We start from the raw sequence: 15,605 nt of genomic DNA, 5'->3' as shown, positions 1-15,605 counted from the left end.
GCTGGAAATACATAAAAACATCAGCTAGGCAAAAGGTGGAAACAACTCAGATGTCCATCTATAGGTGAATGGATAAACAAAACTCAGTATGGCCATATGATGGAGTATTCAGTCATAGCAAGGAATGAAAGCTCTGACACATGCCACAACATGGATGAACATTGAAAACAGTATGTTGGGGCGCCTGGTTGGCTCAGTCGGTTAAGTGTCTGCCTTGGGCTCAGGTCAGGATCAAGCACCACGTAGGTCTGACTCCCTGCTCAGCGGGGTGTCTGCTTCTCCCTTTCTCTCTGCCCCTCCCCCGCACATGCTCTGTCTCTCACTCTCTCTCTCTCAAATAAAGTCTTTAAAAATTTTTTGCGGGGGCGCCTGAGTGGCTCAATCCTTAAGCGTCTGCCTTCGGCTCAGGTCATGATCCCAGGGTCCTGGGATCGAGCCCTGCATCGGGCTTCCTGCTCAGCGGGGAGCCTGCTTCTCCCTCTCCCACTCCTCCTGCTGTGTTCCCTCTCTCGCTGTGTCTCTCTCTGTCAAATAAATTAATTAAATATTAAAAAAAATAAAAAGAATAAAATTAAAAAAAAAATAGGCTACAGGTGGGGCGCCTGGGTGGCTCAGTTGGGTAAGTGACTGCCTTCGGCTCAGGTCATGATCCCAGGGTCCTGGGATCGAGTCCCACATCAGGTTCCCTGCTCAGCAGGGAGTCTGCTTCTCCCTCTGACCCTCCCCCCTCTCTGCTCTCTCTCTCATTCTCTCAAATAAATAAAATTCTTTAAAAAAAATAGGCTACAATTTATGTCTCTTCTCCCATGGATGGACAGTTATGTGGTTTCCAAGTGGTGCCAAGAAACATTCTTATACTGTCATTCTTTTTTTAAAAGAATTACTTATTTTTGGGGGGGTGCCTGGGTGGCTCAGTCATTAAGCGTCTACCTTCGGCTCGGGTCATGATCCCAGGGTCCTGGGATCGATCCCCGCATCGGGCTCCCTGCTCCGCGGGAAGCCTGCTTCTCCCTCTCCCACTCCCCCTGCTTGTGTTCCCTCTCTTGCTGTGTCTCTCTCTGTCAAATAAATAAATAAAATCCTTAAAAAAAATAAAATAAACATAAAAATAAAAGAATTACTTATTTTAATAATTCATTCATTCACATGGTTCTGAATTGAAAAGGCAGAAAAGGATTTTGAAGGCAAGTTCTTACTCTGCTTATGGGCCCTTGACAATGAATTACTGAATTCATAATATGTTTATGGTTTCGTGGTTCCTAATGGTAAATGTAGAATTACCATGTAATCCAGCAATTCCATATCTGGGTGTATATGCAAAAGAAAGCAGGACTCAAAGAGATATTTGCACACCCATGTTCACAGCAGTATTATTCACAGTAACAGAGAAGTGGAAGCAATTCAAGTGATGGATGAATGGTAAACAAAATATGGTGTATCCTACAATGGAATACTATTCAACTCTAAAATGGAATGAAATTGATACACACTACACCACAGATGAACCTTGAAAACATTATGCTAGTTGAAATAAGCCAGTCACAAAATTACAGATATTTTGTGAATGAGGGGTTAAATGTTTAACGAGAACAATTTCTTGTACTTAAAGCCACTGAATCGCACATCCAAAAAAGGTTAAAATGGTTAATTTTATGGCCTGTACATTTTACTGCAATTTAAAAACACACACTTACGGAGCGCCTACTCTGTGCTGTGCTCTAGGATCTGACGATTTAGCCATGAACAAAGCACAGGAATCCCTGCCTCTGGGGAGTGGACATAAACCAGATAAATACTGATAAGTGGGTTTTATGATATGTTGGGAGGTGGTAAGTGGTAGGGAGGGAAGAAGTTGGCCAGGTAAGGGGTATGGGAGGCTGGAGTAACTTGTTCTAGGCTCTATCCCCAGCACCCAGGATATTTGTTGCCTATGAGCAGCTGTGACTGAGGGCTTCCTCCTATGGCCACAAGAAATGAAAGTGCTTCACCCAGCTTCCACATCCCTGGCTTCGGGTGGGTTCTGCCGACGGGGAAGCCCGGCTAGAGACCAGAAGTGGGAGACCAAGGAGGGATATCTATTCCCCTACTCCCTCCCTGCTGGCCACAGTGTGGGGCGGGCAGTGGCTATATCTCTGCAACCACATATTCTGCAAGGAGTGCCTTCTTCATGGCTCCAGATCTCAATGAGTTCTGCTCATTCTGTTTCCTGTCCAAGCACCTGAGCCCTGGATGTGGTGCCTCCCTGTGGCAGGCAGAGTAACAGACCCCTAAAAATGCCCATGTAGGGACTAATCCCTGGAATCTGTGAATATGTTATGCTTCGTTAGGGAGACACATAAAAAGGGAGAATTAAACTCGCAGATGGAGGCATACCTGGGTGGCTCAGTTGGTTAAATATCTGCCTTCGGCTCAGGTCATGATCCCAGGGTCCTGGGATCTAGTCCCACATGGGGCTCTTTGCTCAGCGCGGAGCCTGCATCTCCCTCTGCCCCTCCCCCCGCTCATGTGCGCACGTGCTCTCTCTCGCTCTCTCTGACAAATAAATAAAAATCTTTTAAAAAATAAGTAAGTAAGGGACGCCTGGGTGGCTCAGTCGGTTAAGCGTCTGCCTTCGGCTCAGGTCATGATCCCAGGGTCCTGGGATCGAGTCCCGCATCGGGCTCCCTGCTCCACGGGGAGCCTGCTTCTCCCGCTGCCTCTGTCTCTCTCTCTGTCTCTCATGAATAAAATTAAAAAAAAAAAAAAGTGCCACTTCTTTAAAAAAAAACACAATAAGTAAGTAAAATTGCAGATGGAAATTGAGGTTGCTAATCAGTTGGCCTTAAGGTAAGAAGATTATCCTGTTGGGCTCAAGGTAATCACAAGAATCTTTAAAAGTGGAAGGGGGGGGCACCTGGGTGGCTCAGTCAGTTGAGCGACTGACTCGGTTTTGGTTCAGATTGTGATCGTGAGATTGAGCCCTGTGTCAAGCTCACGCTCAGTGTGGAGTCTGCTTCAGATTCTCTCTGTCCCTCTCCCTCTGCCCCTCTTCCCGCTCTCTCTCTCAAATAAATAAAATTTAAAATCTTAATTTATAAAAAGTGGAAAGGGGAGGCAGAAAAAGAAGTCAGAGTGATGGGATATGAGGGCCTGACTTATCTTCGCCACCTTTGAAGATGGAGGAAGGGCCGGGAGCCAAGGAATGTGAGCAGCTTCTAGAAGCTGGGCAAGGCAAGGAAATAGATCCCACCCTGAGCTTCCAGAAGGATCGCAGCTCTGCCAATGTCCTGATTTTATCCCAGTGAGACTAGTGTCAGGCTTCTGAGCTGCAGAATTGGAAGACAATAAATTTGTGTTGGAGGCACTAAGTTTGTTACGGCAGCTGCAGAAGACAAATACATTCGACATACATCTGTTGGTTCTCCAACCCGGCTCACATCCCTGACATCAATCCTTTCATTACAGTTTGTTCTGTGAAACCCTTTTGAGTTGAATTCTGTTTCTCACTTGAGACCCAGCAATCCTGCTTCTGGGAATTTTTCCTACAGGTAGGATGCCTGTGCTCATGGGAAATGGTGCACAAGGGTATTTCTTGTTTGTAAAAAGAGAGACTGGGAAACCTCCGAATGAAACCAACGCTGAGATAGGCACACCGTGGAGATTCCCACACAGGATAGAATGAGGAAGTGCTGATGGACTGATAAAGGAGGGCCTGCAGGTCATATTGTTCGGTGAAAAAAGCAAGATGCATTTCAGAATGTGGAACGTGGTATGTTTTAGGTAAAGGAGAGGAGAGGGGATAAGAACGCATTCAATTTAAAAAAATAAAATAACACAATTTTACAAAAAGAAACCTTGGATAGAGTCAGAAGAAAGTGTGGACAGTGGGTTCCCATGGGCTCCTGTGATTGGGGGCAGGGAACCGCTTGGGTGGAGGATGAGCAGAGACAGAGCTAGTCCCCCCCGAGTGTCTCTTAATAGCATTTGATGTTTTAAATCCTCTGTCTTAGGAGAGCCCACACTAGGGTGAGGGAGGTGAGGCATGAAAGCAAAGAGGGCGCCAAAAAGCTCAGTAACCAAGATAAATACTTTAATGCAATATTTTTTAAAAAGCACAATGTGGAAAAAAAAACCACCCATGAACAAAATACTGAAATTTTAAGTAGAGAATCCATAACAGTACTGAGTTATATTAGAGCCTGAGGCAAAAGGAAAAACCAGTAATATGGATTCCATCTTTGAAAGTTTTCACAGTAAATAATGAAGTTGCCAATCCTGGACAGATCCTGGATGGGCGAGGTTTACCCAGGGCCTTAAGATGCCTTCCTCCTCCCCAAGTCCTGCAGATCCTGCAGATCCGCGCCTGCCATTCCCACCGTATAAAACCTTTAGGGGATGCCAGCAGGGGCTGCAGCTCACCAGTGCCCCCTGGCGGCCATCAGCCTGCACACAACAGCATCTAGGTGCTCTTTGCTTTAGTAGAGGTTTACTGAGTGCCCCCCAAGGGCCAGGGCCCCTCCAGGGTACTGTGAGTACCTCAGGACCACGGAAGACTGTTTGTGCCCTGGTGGTGCTCAACAGCATGAGGGAGAAGACAGCATACAGGTCGGCAAAGCTTGGCACATGGCAGGTGAGGCAAGCCGCCCGGCCCGGTGTGAGGGGCAACTCAGGTGGGCCGACGGCCCCAGGGAAGAGGTGGCACTGAGCTCTGGCCTGAGGACAAGCAGCTGCCAGGGGTGGGGTAGGCACCCTGGAAGGGGCAGGCAGAGGGCCTTGCTGCTTGGTTTCATCCTAAACTGATGTCCCTGTTCATCATACTATTCTTTAGGCCCTTTCCTGTGGCCCAATTATTACTTTTTAAAGGAGCCCCACAAGGGCTGCAGGAAGGGTGTTCGGGGAGAGAGACAGGCACACGCCAAGGCCCACATTTTGGGCATCTAAGTGCCAGGCACCCTGCTTGCCTGTGGCATGATCTCATTTTAGCACTACCCCCAGGAGAAAGGCACTAACATTACTCATTGTGCAGTGGAGGGGGAGGTACGTGGAGGCTGAGTAAGCTGCCCAAGGTCACATTGATAGAGAGAAATTTAAAGTGCTCAAGGACCCGCAAGGAGGGAGCGGGAGAGAGGGCGAGCAGAGGGGAGGACACAGAGAGACCCGCGCAGATGGTGCAGGCCTTTGTGAGCTACCCAGAGCAAAGACTTTGGGCTTATGCTCAGGGAGGGATTTGTCTTGACTCACGTGTTCATGACTACCCTCTGGTTACTGCCTATTGGGGTCTGATGGGGAAGGGGGGAAACGGGGAAGAGGTTGGGGCGGGCTGCGGGCCAGAGGGGATGGGGATCTGGACCAGGGTGGAGACCATGGACGCAAAGGGCAGTGGTCAGAGATGAAAGATGCTCCTGAATGGGCGGTGGCAGGGAGGCTTGGGGGACAAGCCAAAGAGTGGAGGGGTGGGGCCGAGAACTCCGATGTAAAGGAATCCTGGGGAAGAATGTTCTAGGCAGTGGAATAGCACATGCAAGAACCTAGAATCGTAATAGAGGGAGCTGCCCAGACAGCTCGAGAATAAAGCCTGAAGCATCACAGGCCAGGCCACCAACACTCACTGGGTTTCCCTCCCACTCCAAGAGAAGAGCTGTGTCAACAGCCCTCGAGACGCCCCCCTGAGCATCTGAAATCCTTTATTGGAAGATCATTGCTGTTTACCATATAGAAGTCTCGACAGCAGATGAACAGTGAAAACAGAGCCCATGGTGACTGGAGCAGGCCTCTGGGCTGGAGACCCTCCCCCCACCTCATGGACCAGCCTAGCAACCTCCGCCCCTCCCTGGACCCCCAGGCCTTTGGCATAATGCTGATTGGGGGGGGGGGTAACATCCTGCAGACAGTGAAGCCCCTTGACTCAAAGCAGAGACTGGATGAGCACTGGAGGTGGGGGTAGTGGGGGTGGGGACAGGCCTTCTCCCGGCCCCAGGCTGGGCGGGAGCAGCGAAAATGGAGGAAGCCAGGAGCTGGGGAGATGGCATCTATTTTTGTTTTCTGAAAAGGGGCACACAGGGGCCTGCAGGCAGGTGGGCAGCAGCTGGGGCGCGTCAGGCGCTGACATCCTTCTTGTCGCCTGGCTTGGGGCCGGCTTCCAGCAAGGGGTCCCTGGGGCCCGCCTCCTCCCCATCCTTGGCCTCGCTGGACTTGGAGTTGGGGACCCAGAGGCCGGAGTCGATGCAGCGCTGCATGTGGTACTTCGCATCCTGTGGGGAGAAGGGTGGTGAGGCCGGGCTGCCCCCCGCCAGTTGGCCCGCCTATCCCCCTGCTCACTGCTTATTCTAGACCAGAGCTGTCCAGAGCACTCTGCAATGATGGAAGTAGCCTGTAATATGCATTGTCCGACATGGTAGCCACCAGCCGCATGTGGCTGCCGACTCCTTCACACGTGGCTAGTTCAGGTGAAGAACAGAACTTTACATTTCACTTAACGTGAACTGAAGTTTAAATAGTGTACGTCCAGAATAAAGCTGCATTCCAGTAAAACTTTTACTTTTTAAAGACAGGCAGTGAGCTTGTGAACCATAGGGTGAAGACCCTCGGTCTAGGTATCTTTTTTCATGGAAGCTTCTAGAAATCCTGGACCAGGTCCTGCACCTAGACCCATTTCACAGATGAGGAAACTAGTGTGGCCAACCAGTGAGCCAAGGAGCAGGAATGGGGTCAAACCAGGGTCTCCTAAGACACAAGGTCCTGTCTACCAGCACGATCACTGCTCCTAATATTAACGACAGTTAGGGGCGCCTGGCTGGCTCAGTCAGTAGAGAATGGGACTCTTGATCTCAGGGTCATGGGTTCAAGCCCCACGCCGGGCATAGCGCTTACTTTAAAATACACACGTACATACAACCGCGGCTGATGTGTACTGTGAGCTCAGCCACCCCCCCCCGCATGCTCCAAGTCAGTATCCAGAGAAACTGTGGTTTGATGGGGTAACCAAGGCCAGGGAGGAGCACCCCTTCCTTGGACAAAGGTGGGGCCAACCTGGTATGCCCACTAGGCTCATAAATGGCCCACAGGGGCGGTGACACTCCGTGGCAGGGGACACGCTGAAAGTTCCGGGTTCACTGCTAGGTGCAGTCACACAGTAGGTGCTTAATACGTGTAAACCAGTGTGTGGGTGCAAGCCTCCCCTATTCTTCCGTGAAGCGCACAAGGGACGCTTCTCCCAGCCAAGTGGGGAGCAGGGCTGGAGGGGGACAGGAGGACATATCGCTGCTCAGGAGGCGCAGCTCGGCTGGTGGGCGGGCCTGGGGCGCTGTTACTCACCGTGGGGTCCATCTTGCTGATGGCATCTTGGAGCATCTGCACGTCCTTCACGTCAAAGCATTTCTGGAGCTCCTGTGGGTGCAGACGGGCCGCGGGTCAGAGCCTGGGTCCCCAGGGGGGCCCGCCCGCCGCCGCCCCACCCCCCTGCCGGGGCAGGAGAGCCGCACCTCAGGGAGAGACTCATAGACCTCAACGGGGTCCAAGCCGCCCGGGCCCAGCCGCTTCTTGCGCTCCTCCTCCTCGTACTCCTTCATGGCCTTCTCGATGCGCAGCTTGGCGCGGCCCCGCACGCGCTCCTTGAACGCCTCGAGCTCATCGTTGAAGCCCTCCATGTACTGGCGGTCGGCTGTCTGGAGGGTCGGGGCCGAGAGACAGTCACTGGGCCGGCCCCAGGACCGGCCCGCCGCAGACCGGCAGACGCTGTCGCCTCCCTGCTGACGGATCACCTGCCTGCCTGCCTGCCCACCCCCGACCCAAACCACAGGCCGGCCACGCTCCCCTCTTCCACATGTGCCTGCAGGGGCCTGCAGGTACCCCACACGCAACACGCCTCACTTGAGTTCTGTCTGGATCGCTCCGCACAGGCTGCCCTGCCCTCAGTGTCCCCGACCTCAGCACGGGGAGCTCTGTTCTTCCAGGTGCTCAGCGGAGGAACCCCGAGGTGTCCTGGACTCTGTTCCTCACCCGTGTCTCTTAAACTCTGTATGGGGGCCGGCCACTGGCCCTTCCACGTCTCTGCCCTCCCCTGATAGAGCAGGCTCTGATCCCACGGCCGTGAGTCTGAGTGGACATGTGTCCACCCCTCCTGTAGACAGAGGCTGGTGCCCTGGAGAGAGCCACACCCCACCCCACCCAGGCTCCTCAAGGATGCTACCTTGATCTTAGTGAAGAACTGCCGGAAGCAGGCCCGGGGATCCACCTTCAGGCTCTTGGCCAGCTCCAGGATGAACTGCATGACAATGGTCTGGTGGGCCACCTGCTCCATGAGTGCGCATTTCTGCCCAGAGAGAATATAGGCAGGATGTCACCAAGTGGCGGCCTCAGGGAAGGACTCTTCCCCAGTCCCAGGGCAGGCTCCACTCACCTCCTCCACCTCTAGGTCAATGCACCAGATGACTAGGTAGTTGGCCGTCTCCTCACACACCAGATGGACATTGTCTGATAGATACTTCTGGCTGTCGTCCCAGCGGCGGAGCATGCCTACAGAAGGTGTCGGCAAAGTGCTGAAGGGCCCTGGAGGCAGAGGGCCAGCCCCTGTCCTATGCACCCCGCCCCCCGGTGGGTCCCCTCCAACCGGTGCCCAGCTCACCGAAGTGCTTGATCTGTTTCTCGTACTTCTCCACGAAGGTTTTGTGTTTCTGCTCCCTCACCTCCTCCGACTCCTCCTCCGCCTGCTCTGGCTTGGTATTGACCATGCTCTGTGATGGGGCGAGAGGGGGAGTGGGCTGGGGCGAGGCCGCAGGGCGCGTCCGGCACGGCCTCGTGGGCCGAGGCCGCAGTGCCCATCCCTTCCACGGCGGAGGTGGTGACGGTGTCATGAGCATCAGTGTGGCAGGAGCGTGGGTGTGGCACATGTGGCCTCGGACTAGGGCCTTCGGGCAGATCAGAGGGGGGTACCAGTGGGGTGTTTCGTCCACCTGGCCCCACATACCTGTTCCTCCACCCCTTGACCTGAAGAGGCCTTCCCCCCCAACCCCGCACCTGTCTCACCACCAAGCACCCCCCGCACCTTGCTGAAGCCATCCTTGCTGAGCGTGTCCACATTCCAGGGCATGCTCTTCTCCTTCTTGCGCATCTCCTCCAGTTTCTGCTCCCAGCTCCGCTCCTCCTTGCGCAGCTGCTGAGCCTCGGCCTGCAGCCGCTCCAGCTCCAGCTTGCTGCCCTCGCCCTCGGCCACCTCCAGCTCCTTCAGCTTCCGCTGGCACTCAGCCACCTTGCGCCTGCACTCGCGGCAGCCCCGGTCCAGCTCCTCCTTCTCCTTCTGGAACTGCTCCATGCGCTCCACCCGGGCCTGGGGGCAGACACAGCCCTTCAGGCCGTGGGCCTCCGCCGGGCCCCACCCGGGGCTCCCACCCACTGCACCTGGGACGGCCCCAGGGAATGTCTGCACCACCCTTGGTGGCCCAACCCCCGGCTTCCACCCCCACCAGTATACCTGTGCACGCCTGAGTCTGGGCACACTTCACCCCCACCCCGGCCTGCCCGCTCAGAACCAGAACCCTCCTTGGCATCCACAACACTCAGCAAAAGCCTAAGTCCTATCCATGACCCACAAGGCCCTGCGGATCTGCCCCCCTCCCTCCAGTCACACTGGCCGCCTCACCTTTTCTTGAACCCACTGCCAACCTCAGGGCCTTTGCACTGGCTGTTTCTGCAGCCTGGAAAGCTCTCCCTCCAGATTTTCCGCCCCCCCATACCACTTACTCCCTCGCATCCTAACCATCTTGGCTCAACTGTCACTTTACAGATGAAGCCCTTCCCGACCACCGTGCTGAAGATGGCAACCTCCCCTTACTCTTGTCTTGTGTCACCTTCCTCCTCAGCACTCATTACCTGCTAACATCTGGTGACAATTACTTACTGTGTTTTCCATGTGTCCCCCTCCCAGGATACTGGCTCCATGGAGGTGGGGATCTGCTCACTCTTGTGTCTCACACACAAGCACACAGTAAAGACTCAGGAAACACTTGTTGGATGAATAAACTGATGAAATACTGGATGGGGGTCTCAGGCTCCCCCTCCTCCCTGGAGCTGCCCTCAGTGACACTCGGGTGCCCTTCCCTGCCCAGCAACCTCCTCGAGCCACCTCTGCCCCTAGCTGAGGCCTGCTCACTGGCCCTGATTTTCCCTCCCTCTCTGCTACCCAGTCCTGACTACTTTCACTTCTAGATGTCTCTCCAACTCGCTCCACCCAGAGCACTGCTCCTGGACCACTCCCGAGGCCCCTTCAGCTCTGTCTCCAGGCCGGCACACCTCCTCGAGCCTTAGCTCGGTGCCCACCAGCCTCCTGTCCCCCCTCCCCCAGCTGTTGCTCCCCAGACCTCCTCTTCTGCTGCATCCCCAGCTCAGATGGTGCCCCTTCTCATTCCCCCTCTCGCTTAGGTCCCCACTGGACCCCACCTCACATGGCACGGCCCGGTCTGCTCTCCAGCCCTGCTTGGCTCCATCACCTCCCCTGGCTCTCAGCAGTGCCTGCTCAATCCAGAGCCACTGGCTGAGTCCTGAGAGGTGCCACCACTTTCCATTGCTGCTCCCCCAAGCTAGACTCAGAAGCTGCCAGTCTTTGAAATATCCACATCTGTCTGCAGCCCTCTCTGCCACCCCAACCTGGAGTGTCTGGGTTCAGACGGGAACCCTGACCCTTGCCCCAAGCTGCCCAGATGGCACCAAGGCCCCATGAGGACCTGGGTCCCACTCTCCTCTCCCAACTCTGGGTCCTAGGCAGATGCTAGCCCTCATGGTTCCCCAAATGCACCAGCTCGCTCTTGACTCGTGGCCTCTGCACAGGCTGTTCCTTCCACCTGGAACTCTCTTCCCCTCGCTCCACCTACTTTGTCCCCAGGTCTCAGCTTCAACAGAGCCTCCCCCAAGAGCCCCCATGCCGCATCACTGTCCTCCAAAGGCCCCTGCATGATCCCCAGGTAACATGCTAAGATGCTGGAGGACAACCTCAGGGCCCCAAATGTGGGGTCATAATCCAGGGCCACCCGAGTAAAGGCTGGGTGTCCTTGGGTCAATCCCCTAACCTCTAGGGACCTCCGTTTCCTCATCTGTCAAAGGCGACCACCACACCAACCTCACAGGGTGGCACCAGGAGAAGCAAAGGAGATGAGAAGTTGAAGTCAACAGTCCAGAGCCGTGCTGGGCGCTCAGCAAGCCCCATTCCTGTGCTGGCGACTGCCATTACCATCCAAGGGGACAATCTCTCTCTCTCTGGGGACCATTCTGGGGCTCAAACAAGAAAATGTACTTCAGGTGTTTAGATCGATTTCCAGCCCAGAGTAAATGCTCAATAACTGGGAGCGGTTGTTACTGCACGGTCACGTCACCCAGCTCCACCATTTACTGGCAACATGACCTTGGCTAAAACACTTAAAACTCTCCCAAGCCTCGGCGTTCCTCTTTGGGAAATGGGGCCTCAGGAGTTACTCCCAGGAAACGGCTTGCAACCCAGTACTCAGTACCAAACGTGTTCCACTGTTATCACCATCGTCATGGCCACTGCCACCCAGAATGGTCTCCCAACTCACTTCTGGGCCTTCTCTGAGGCCGTTATCTCCAGGTTCCAGCACAGAGCCAGGCCCGCGGTGGGTGGGAATTGGGAAACCTGGAGTCTTCACTCACGCCCCACAGGACTGCTATAGTCAATCGCGAGTCTCACTTTGCCCATGTGGATAAAGGTCAAGAAGGCCTTTGCCTCGTGGAGAGACAAGAGAAAGAGGCCCTGGGCCCTGCCACTTCCCATTCTCCACGATGGGCCTGTGTTGCCCCGGAGGCTCCCTGCTGCCTTGTGAGGGACTCTCTGGGGTTGGCATTATCACTGGCCTCAGGGGGCAGCAGGAACCTACCACCCTGCTGGTTCCTGCTGGGCGGCCACCCAGCTCTTTCCAGTGTCCTCTGAGTGGCCGCCAGGGAGACTAAAGCTAAATAAAGGCTCCCAGAGCCTGCCCGGCTCGGGCTTTACACCTCTGGGAGGGGTGGCTTGAGCAGACGCCTCGGCAGGGAGCGGGGGGTCTGCAGGTGTCCCCACCCCCCTGCCTTACAGATAGAAAACCTGAGGCTCGGGGCACCTGGGTGGCTCAGTCGTTAAGCGTCTGCCTTCGGCTCAGGTCATGATCCCAGGGTCCTGGGATCGAGCCCCGCATCAGGCTCCCTGCTCAGCGGGAAGCCTGCTTCTCCCTCTCCCACTCCCCCTGCTTGTGTTCCCTCTCTCGCTGTGTCTCTCTCTGTCAAATAAATAAAACCTTAAAAAAGAAAAAGAAAGAAAGAAACCCTGAGGCTCCCAGAACCTCAGTGCCATCCAGTTCGATAAAGAAATCACAAGAAACCAGTAACAGCAGCTCTATCAGGACAAGGGAGCAGGGGGCTGGGAGACTCCCTTGTCTCTTTCTGGTGCTTCCGGAATTTTTCTTTCCCAGGAGCACAGATTACCTGAATAATAACAATGATGATAACAACTAAAGTTTACAGAGAGCTTATCACGTGCCAGATGCTATCTATCCCAAAGACATCACACACATTAAATAAATAAGATAACCCCTCATAAGAACCCGATCAGGTGGATACCCTTAATATTCCCAGCTGGGGAAACTGAGGCACCAAGAGATCAAACGAGTCGCCGGAGGTCATCCATTAAGTCAGTGATTCCAGAGCCAGGACTGGAACCTAGGTGTGCAGGCCTGTGCTCAGAAGCTCACCAGGCTCCTTCTTACTAATCCCACCTCCCGCTCCCATATGCTTACTCCCTCCCAGGCCCTGAGCCAAGTTCTTGTCGGGCCTAATCTCGTTTCATTCTCAGGATGGTCTCTAGGGGCAGGGAAAGTAAAAGCAGTAAGTGGTAGGGCTGGGATTAGAACCCAGGCTTGCCGAACCGAAGCTGGTGCTGGAGATGCTTATCTTCCCTCCCCCACCCCCACCCTCACTAGGCTCCACTACAGCTCCAGGGTCCTCAGCAGGACAGGAAAGGGTCCTGTGCCAGGAGGGAAGAAGGCGTGGCAGGGAGGACTCTGCAGGAGACAGGGCGCTGGCTTCCCACCCAGCAGGACCAAAATGTTCTCCATACAGCTGTATAAATTAACCTCTTTATGTGAGAAAAGTAGGTGTTCCCGAGAATAGTCTTTTTAGAGCTCTGCGCAGGTCTCAAGCATTTCATAATAAAATGTTACACACAGCAAGAAATGGAAGTGCTAGAACTTTCTTCTTACACTCAGTGGCTTGCCTGGCAGGTACGCTACCCAAGAGATTACTGCTTTAGGGTTAAGGGTTGGAAATGGGACTGGAGACCAGATGTAGGGACTAGACAACACAGGACCGGGGAAGGGCCCTTCTAGGAGGTTCTGGATAAATGACTGGGAGTTGCCATAGGCGAGGGTGGGGTGAGGAATTCCTAACTGGAAGGTTCTGTGAGAGAGCTCACCCTCAGTGGGAGAGTACAACATACACAAGTATGTGGGTGTAGGAGCTCTGATTTGGGGGAGCAAGAGGTTAGAGTGTTAGGACTTATGAGCTCTTCTGCTGGCCTGTGAGCACTGCTGGGCAGGGAGAAAGGCTGGAGGACACCCAGACAGGATTCTGGGATCCAGATTTGGGGGCAAACAGGTAACAGAAGGGGCAGTAAATCTGGAATCAAACTGGGAGGGTCCCTAGTGAGAGCAGGGACAGTCTGGGTGTCTGAGAGCAGCAGACTGAGCTGGGGTCAGGATGAAGGCCGGGTGGGTTTGGGTGCTGGACTGGAGTTGGTATAAGGCCTTCCAAGGCTGCCAGAGGCTCCTACAGGAAACTGCTGGGGGTGGGTGGTGCCTGGCCTGCAATACCGAGGAGGGGCAGGGGCTCTAGACAGGCCGGAAGCCCTGCAGGGTAGGGTTTCCTGGTATAATGGGAAATGGGGTCCACAGTAGGGGACGCTAACGAGTGGCTGGAATTGGAAGGCTCCATCAGGGTCGAACCGGTGGTTTGGTCTGGAGAGAAAATGGGTTCCAAAACTCCAGTCCTGAGTGAGAATTAAGGCCCTGGTGGAGCACCGGTCTACATGCTAGGGAAGGGGTCCCCGGTGTGGGTTGGACTCCCAAGCCAGAAACAGAAATCTCAGGGGAGGACAGAGTTCCTTGTTCTGTTGGGAGAAGAAGCCAGATCTCTGGATCTGAATAGGAATCCCTGTCAAGAACTAGGGAGGAAGATCTCAGAATAAATTCAAAGTACTGAGGACTCTAGGATTTGGGGAGTGGCGGATGGTATATCCAAGATCAGAAACGTCTCCCAGAACAGATCAGGGCCCAGACTCTGAGGCAGAGTTCTGCGTGTAAGTGGAAGGTCCCAGAAGGGATTGAGGGAACACCCCCAAAGCTTACTTAGCAGCTTAGACGCGGAAAAAGGTGCCCTAGGGGTCAACTGGGAGTTCCATGCAGAGATCGGAGGGGAGGCCCGGGATCTCTGGTAGGGACGCAGCGCCCTGGCAGTTCTGCGCTCTGGAGTTGAATCGAGGAACCCCTCACGCGATACTGTAAGTCCAGACTATGCGTTGGGAATCCCAGGTGTCAATGTGGGGTCCCTGGCAGCACCGGGGTCAGAACTCTGGAGCGGAGTCCCGGGCGGGGGTGGGGGTGGGGGGAAGGGGATGGGCACGCGCATTCTACCTGGTGCCGCCAGCGGAAGAGGCTGGCCGTGTCGATGTTGGGGTGCGTCTCGTCCTCATCGTCAGACACCTCGATGTGGTCCCACACGCTGTAGTCCACCATCTTGCCTCGGCGGCTCAGCCCGCTCCGGCTCCGGGTCCGACTCTGGCGGCGGCAGCGCTGGAGACTCGGCCTGCGGAGCCCCGCCCCTTCCGCTTCCGCCCTGGCGCGCACGTTCCCCGCCCGCGCATGACGTTATATCCCTAGTAACCGCGGTGGCGGCAGTGGCGACCCGGCTTGCCTTAAAGGGTCAGGCGCACGTGTTCCGGCCCCCGGGAGTCCCCGTAAGGACCCCGCCTCATGGGGCGCGGGGCCTCCGCTGGGCACCCCTTGGAGGTATATGGGCTGGCGTTCCAAACTCGAGCCCCCCTCATCTCCCGCTGCCCCCCGGTGGGCGTTTGCGGCGGCCGCGAGGGGCGGGGCGGGTGGCGAGACTGAAGCAGGGGATTGTCCCCTTAGCCACGCCGCAGTGACGTCAGCCCGAGCCTACTGCAGGGGCGGGCTTCGGCGGGAAGACCTCTCCCCCTGCCCCCGGAGAAAAGGACCTAACCCTGCGCTGGGGAGGGGTGTCTGATCAGAGCATTTTCCCAGTCCTAGGGGTACAGGACCCTGCCCTGGAAAGGTCTAAGCGGAGGAGGGATATGGCCCTGCCCTTGGGGGGTCGGATGTGGGGGCGATGTGGTCCTGCCTTGGGACCTGGTGTTTCCCTGGCTCGGCCCACAGCCTCCCCCTCACGTCACCATCCTCTGCCATTCGTGAGCGGGGATTCGCGCACACACGCCACCTCTAAAATTACCCGGACCCTCCTCCCGCACCCAAGCCAACGGATCTCGCGCTCTTGTCCGCGGCGTCTCCCCGTGTGGTCGCTGGGTGTCGCTAATGTCTAGCCAAAGGCCTGTGCTTCAGCCCCGCGCTGCCGGG

The 15,605-nt window shown here is 55.3% G+C and overlaps 1 protein-coding gene across 1 annotated transcript; it reads right to left on the bottom strand.

Moving 5' to 3' along the window:
• Nucleotides 1-4,048: 4,048 nt before the first annotated feature.
• CDC37 (cell division cycle 37, HSP90 cochaperone) lies at nt 4,049-14,840 on the bottom strand. Its single transcript, XM_034996711.1, has 8 exons — nt 14,646-14,840; nt 9,023-9,304; nt 8,603-8,711; nt 8,378-8,493; nt 8,168-8,290; nt 7,461-7,643; nt 7,294-7,365; nt 4,049-6,230 (listed from the first exon to the last, which is right to left on the bottom strand). Exons 1-8 carry the CDS (start codon nt 14,745-14,747, stop codon nt 6,075-6,077), a joined length of 1,143 nt encoding a protein of 380 aa, XP_034852602.1. The 5' UTR covers nt 14,748-14,840; the 3' UTR covers nt 4,049-6,074.
• Nucleotides 14,841-15,605: the final 765 nt, after the last annotated feature.

The sequence above is a fragment of the Mirounga leonina genome, unplaced genomic scaffold (assembly GCF_011800145.1).
Source record: "Mirounga leonina isolate KUSES-001 unplaced genomic scaffold, KU_Mleo_1.0 Mir_94, whole genome shotgun sequence".
NCBI lineage: Eukaryota > Metazoa > Chordata > Mammalia > Carnivora > Phocidae > Mirounga > Mirounga leonina.
This window is presented reverse-complemented; position numbering and strand designations above follow the sequence as displayed.

Excerpts from the sequence above, each read along its gene's own strand:
- CDC37 (XM_034996711.1), bottom strand. The coding sequence starts at position 14,747 with ATGGTGGACTACAGCGTGTGGGACCACATCGAGGTGTCTGACGATGAG. Across the intron at positions 7,366-7,460 it reads TCTATGAGTCTCTCCCTGAG|GAGCTCCAGAAATGCTTTGA; the intron begins GTGCGGCTCTCC and ends CTGCACCCACAG. Across the intron at positions 6,231-7,293 it reads TCAGCAAGATGGACCCCACG|GATGCGAAGTACCACATGCA; the intron begins GTGAGTAACAGC and ends TTCTCCCCACAG.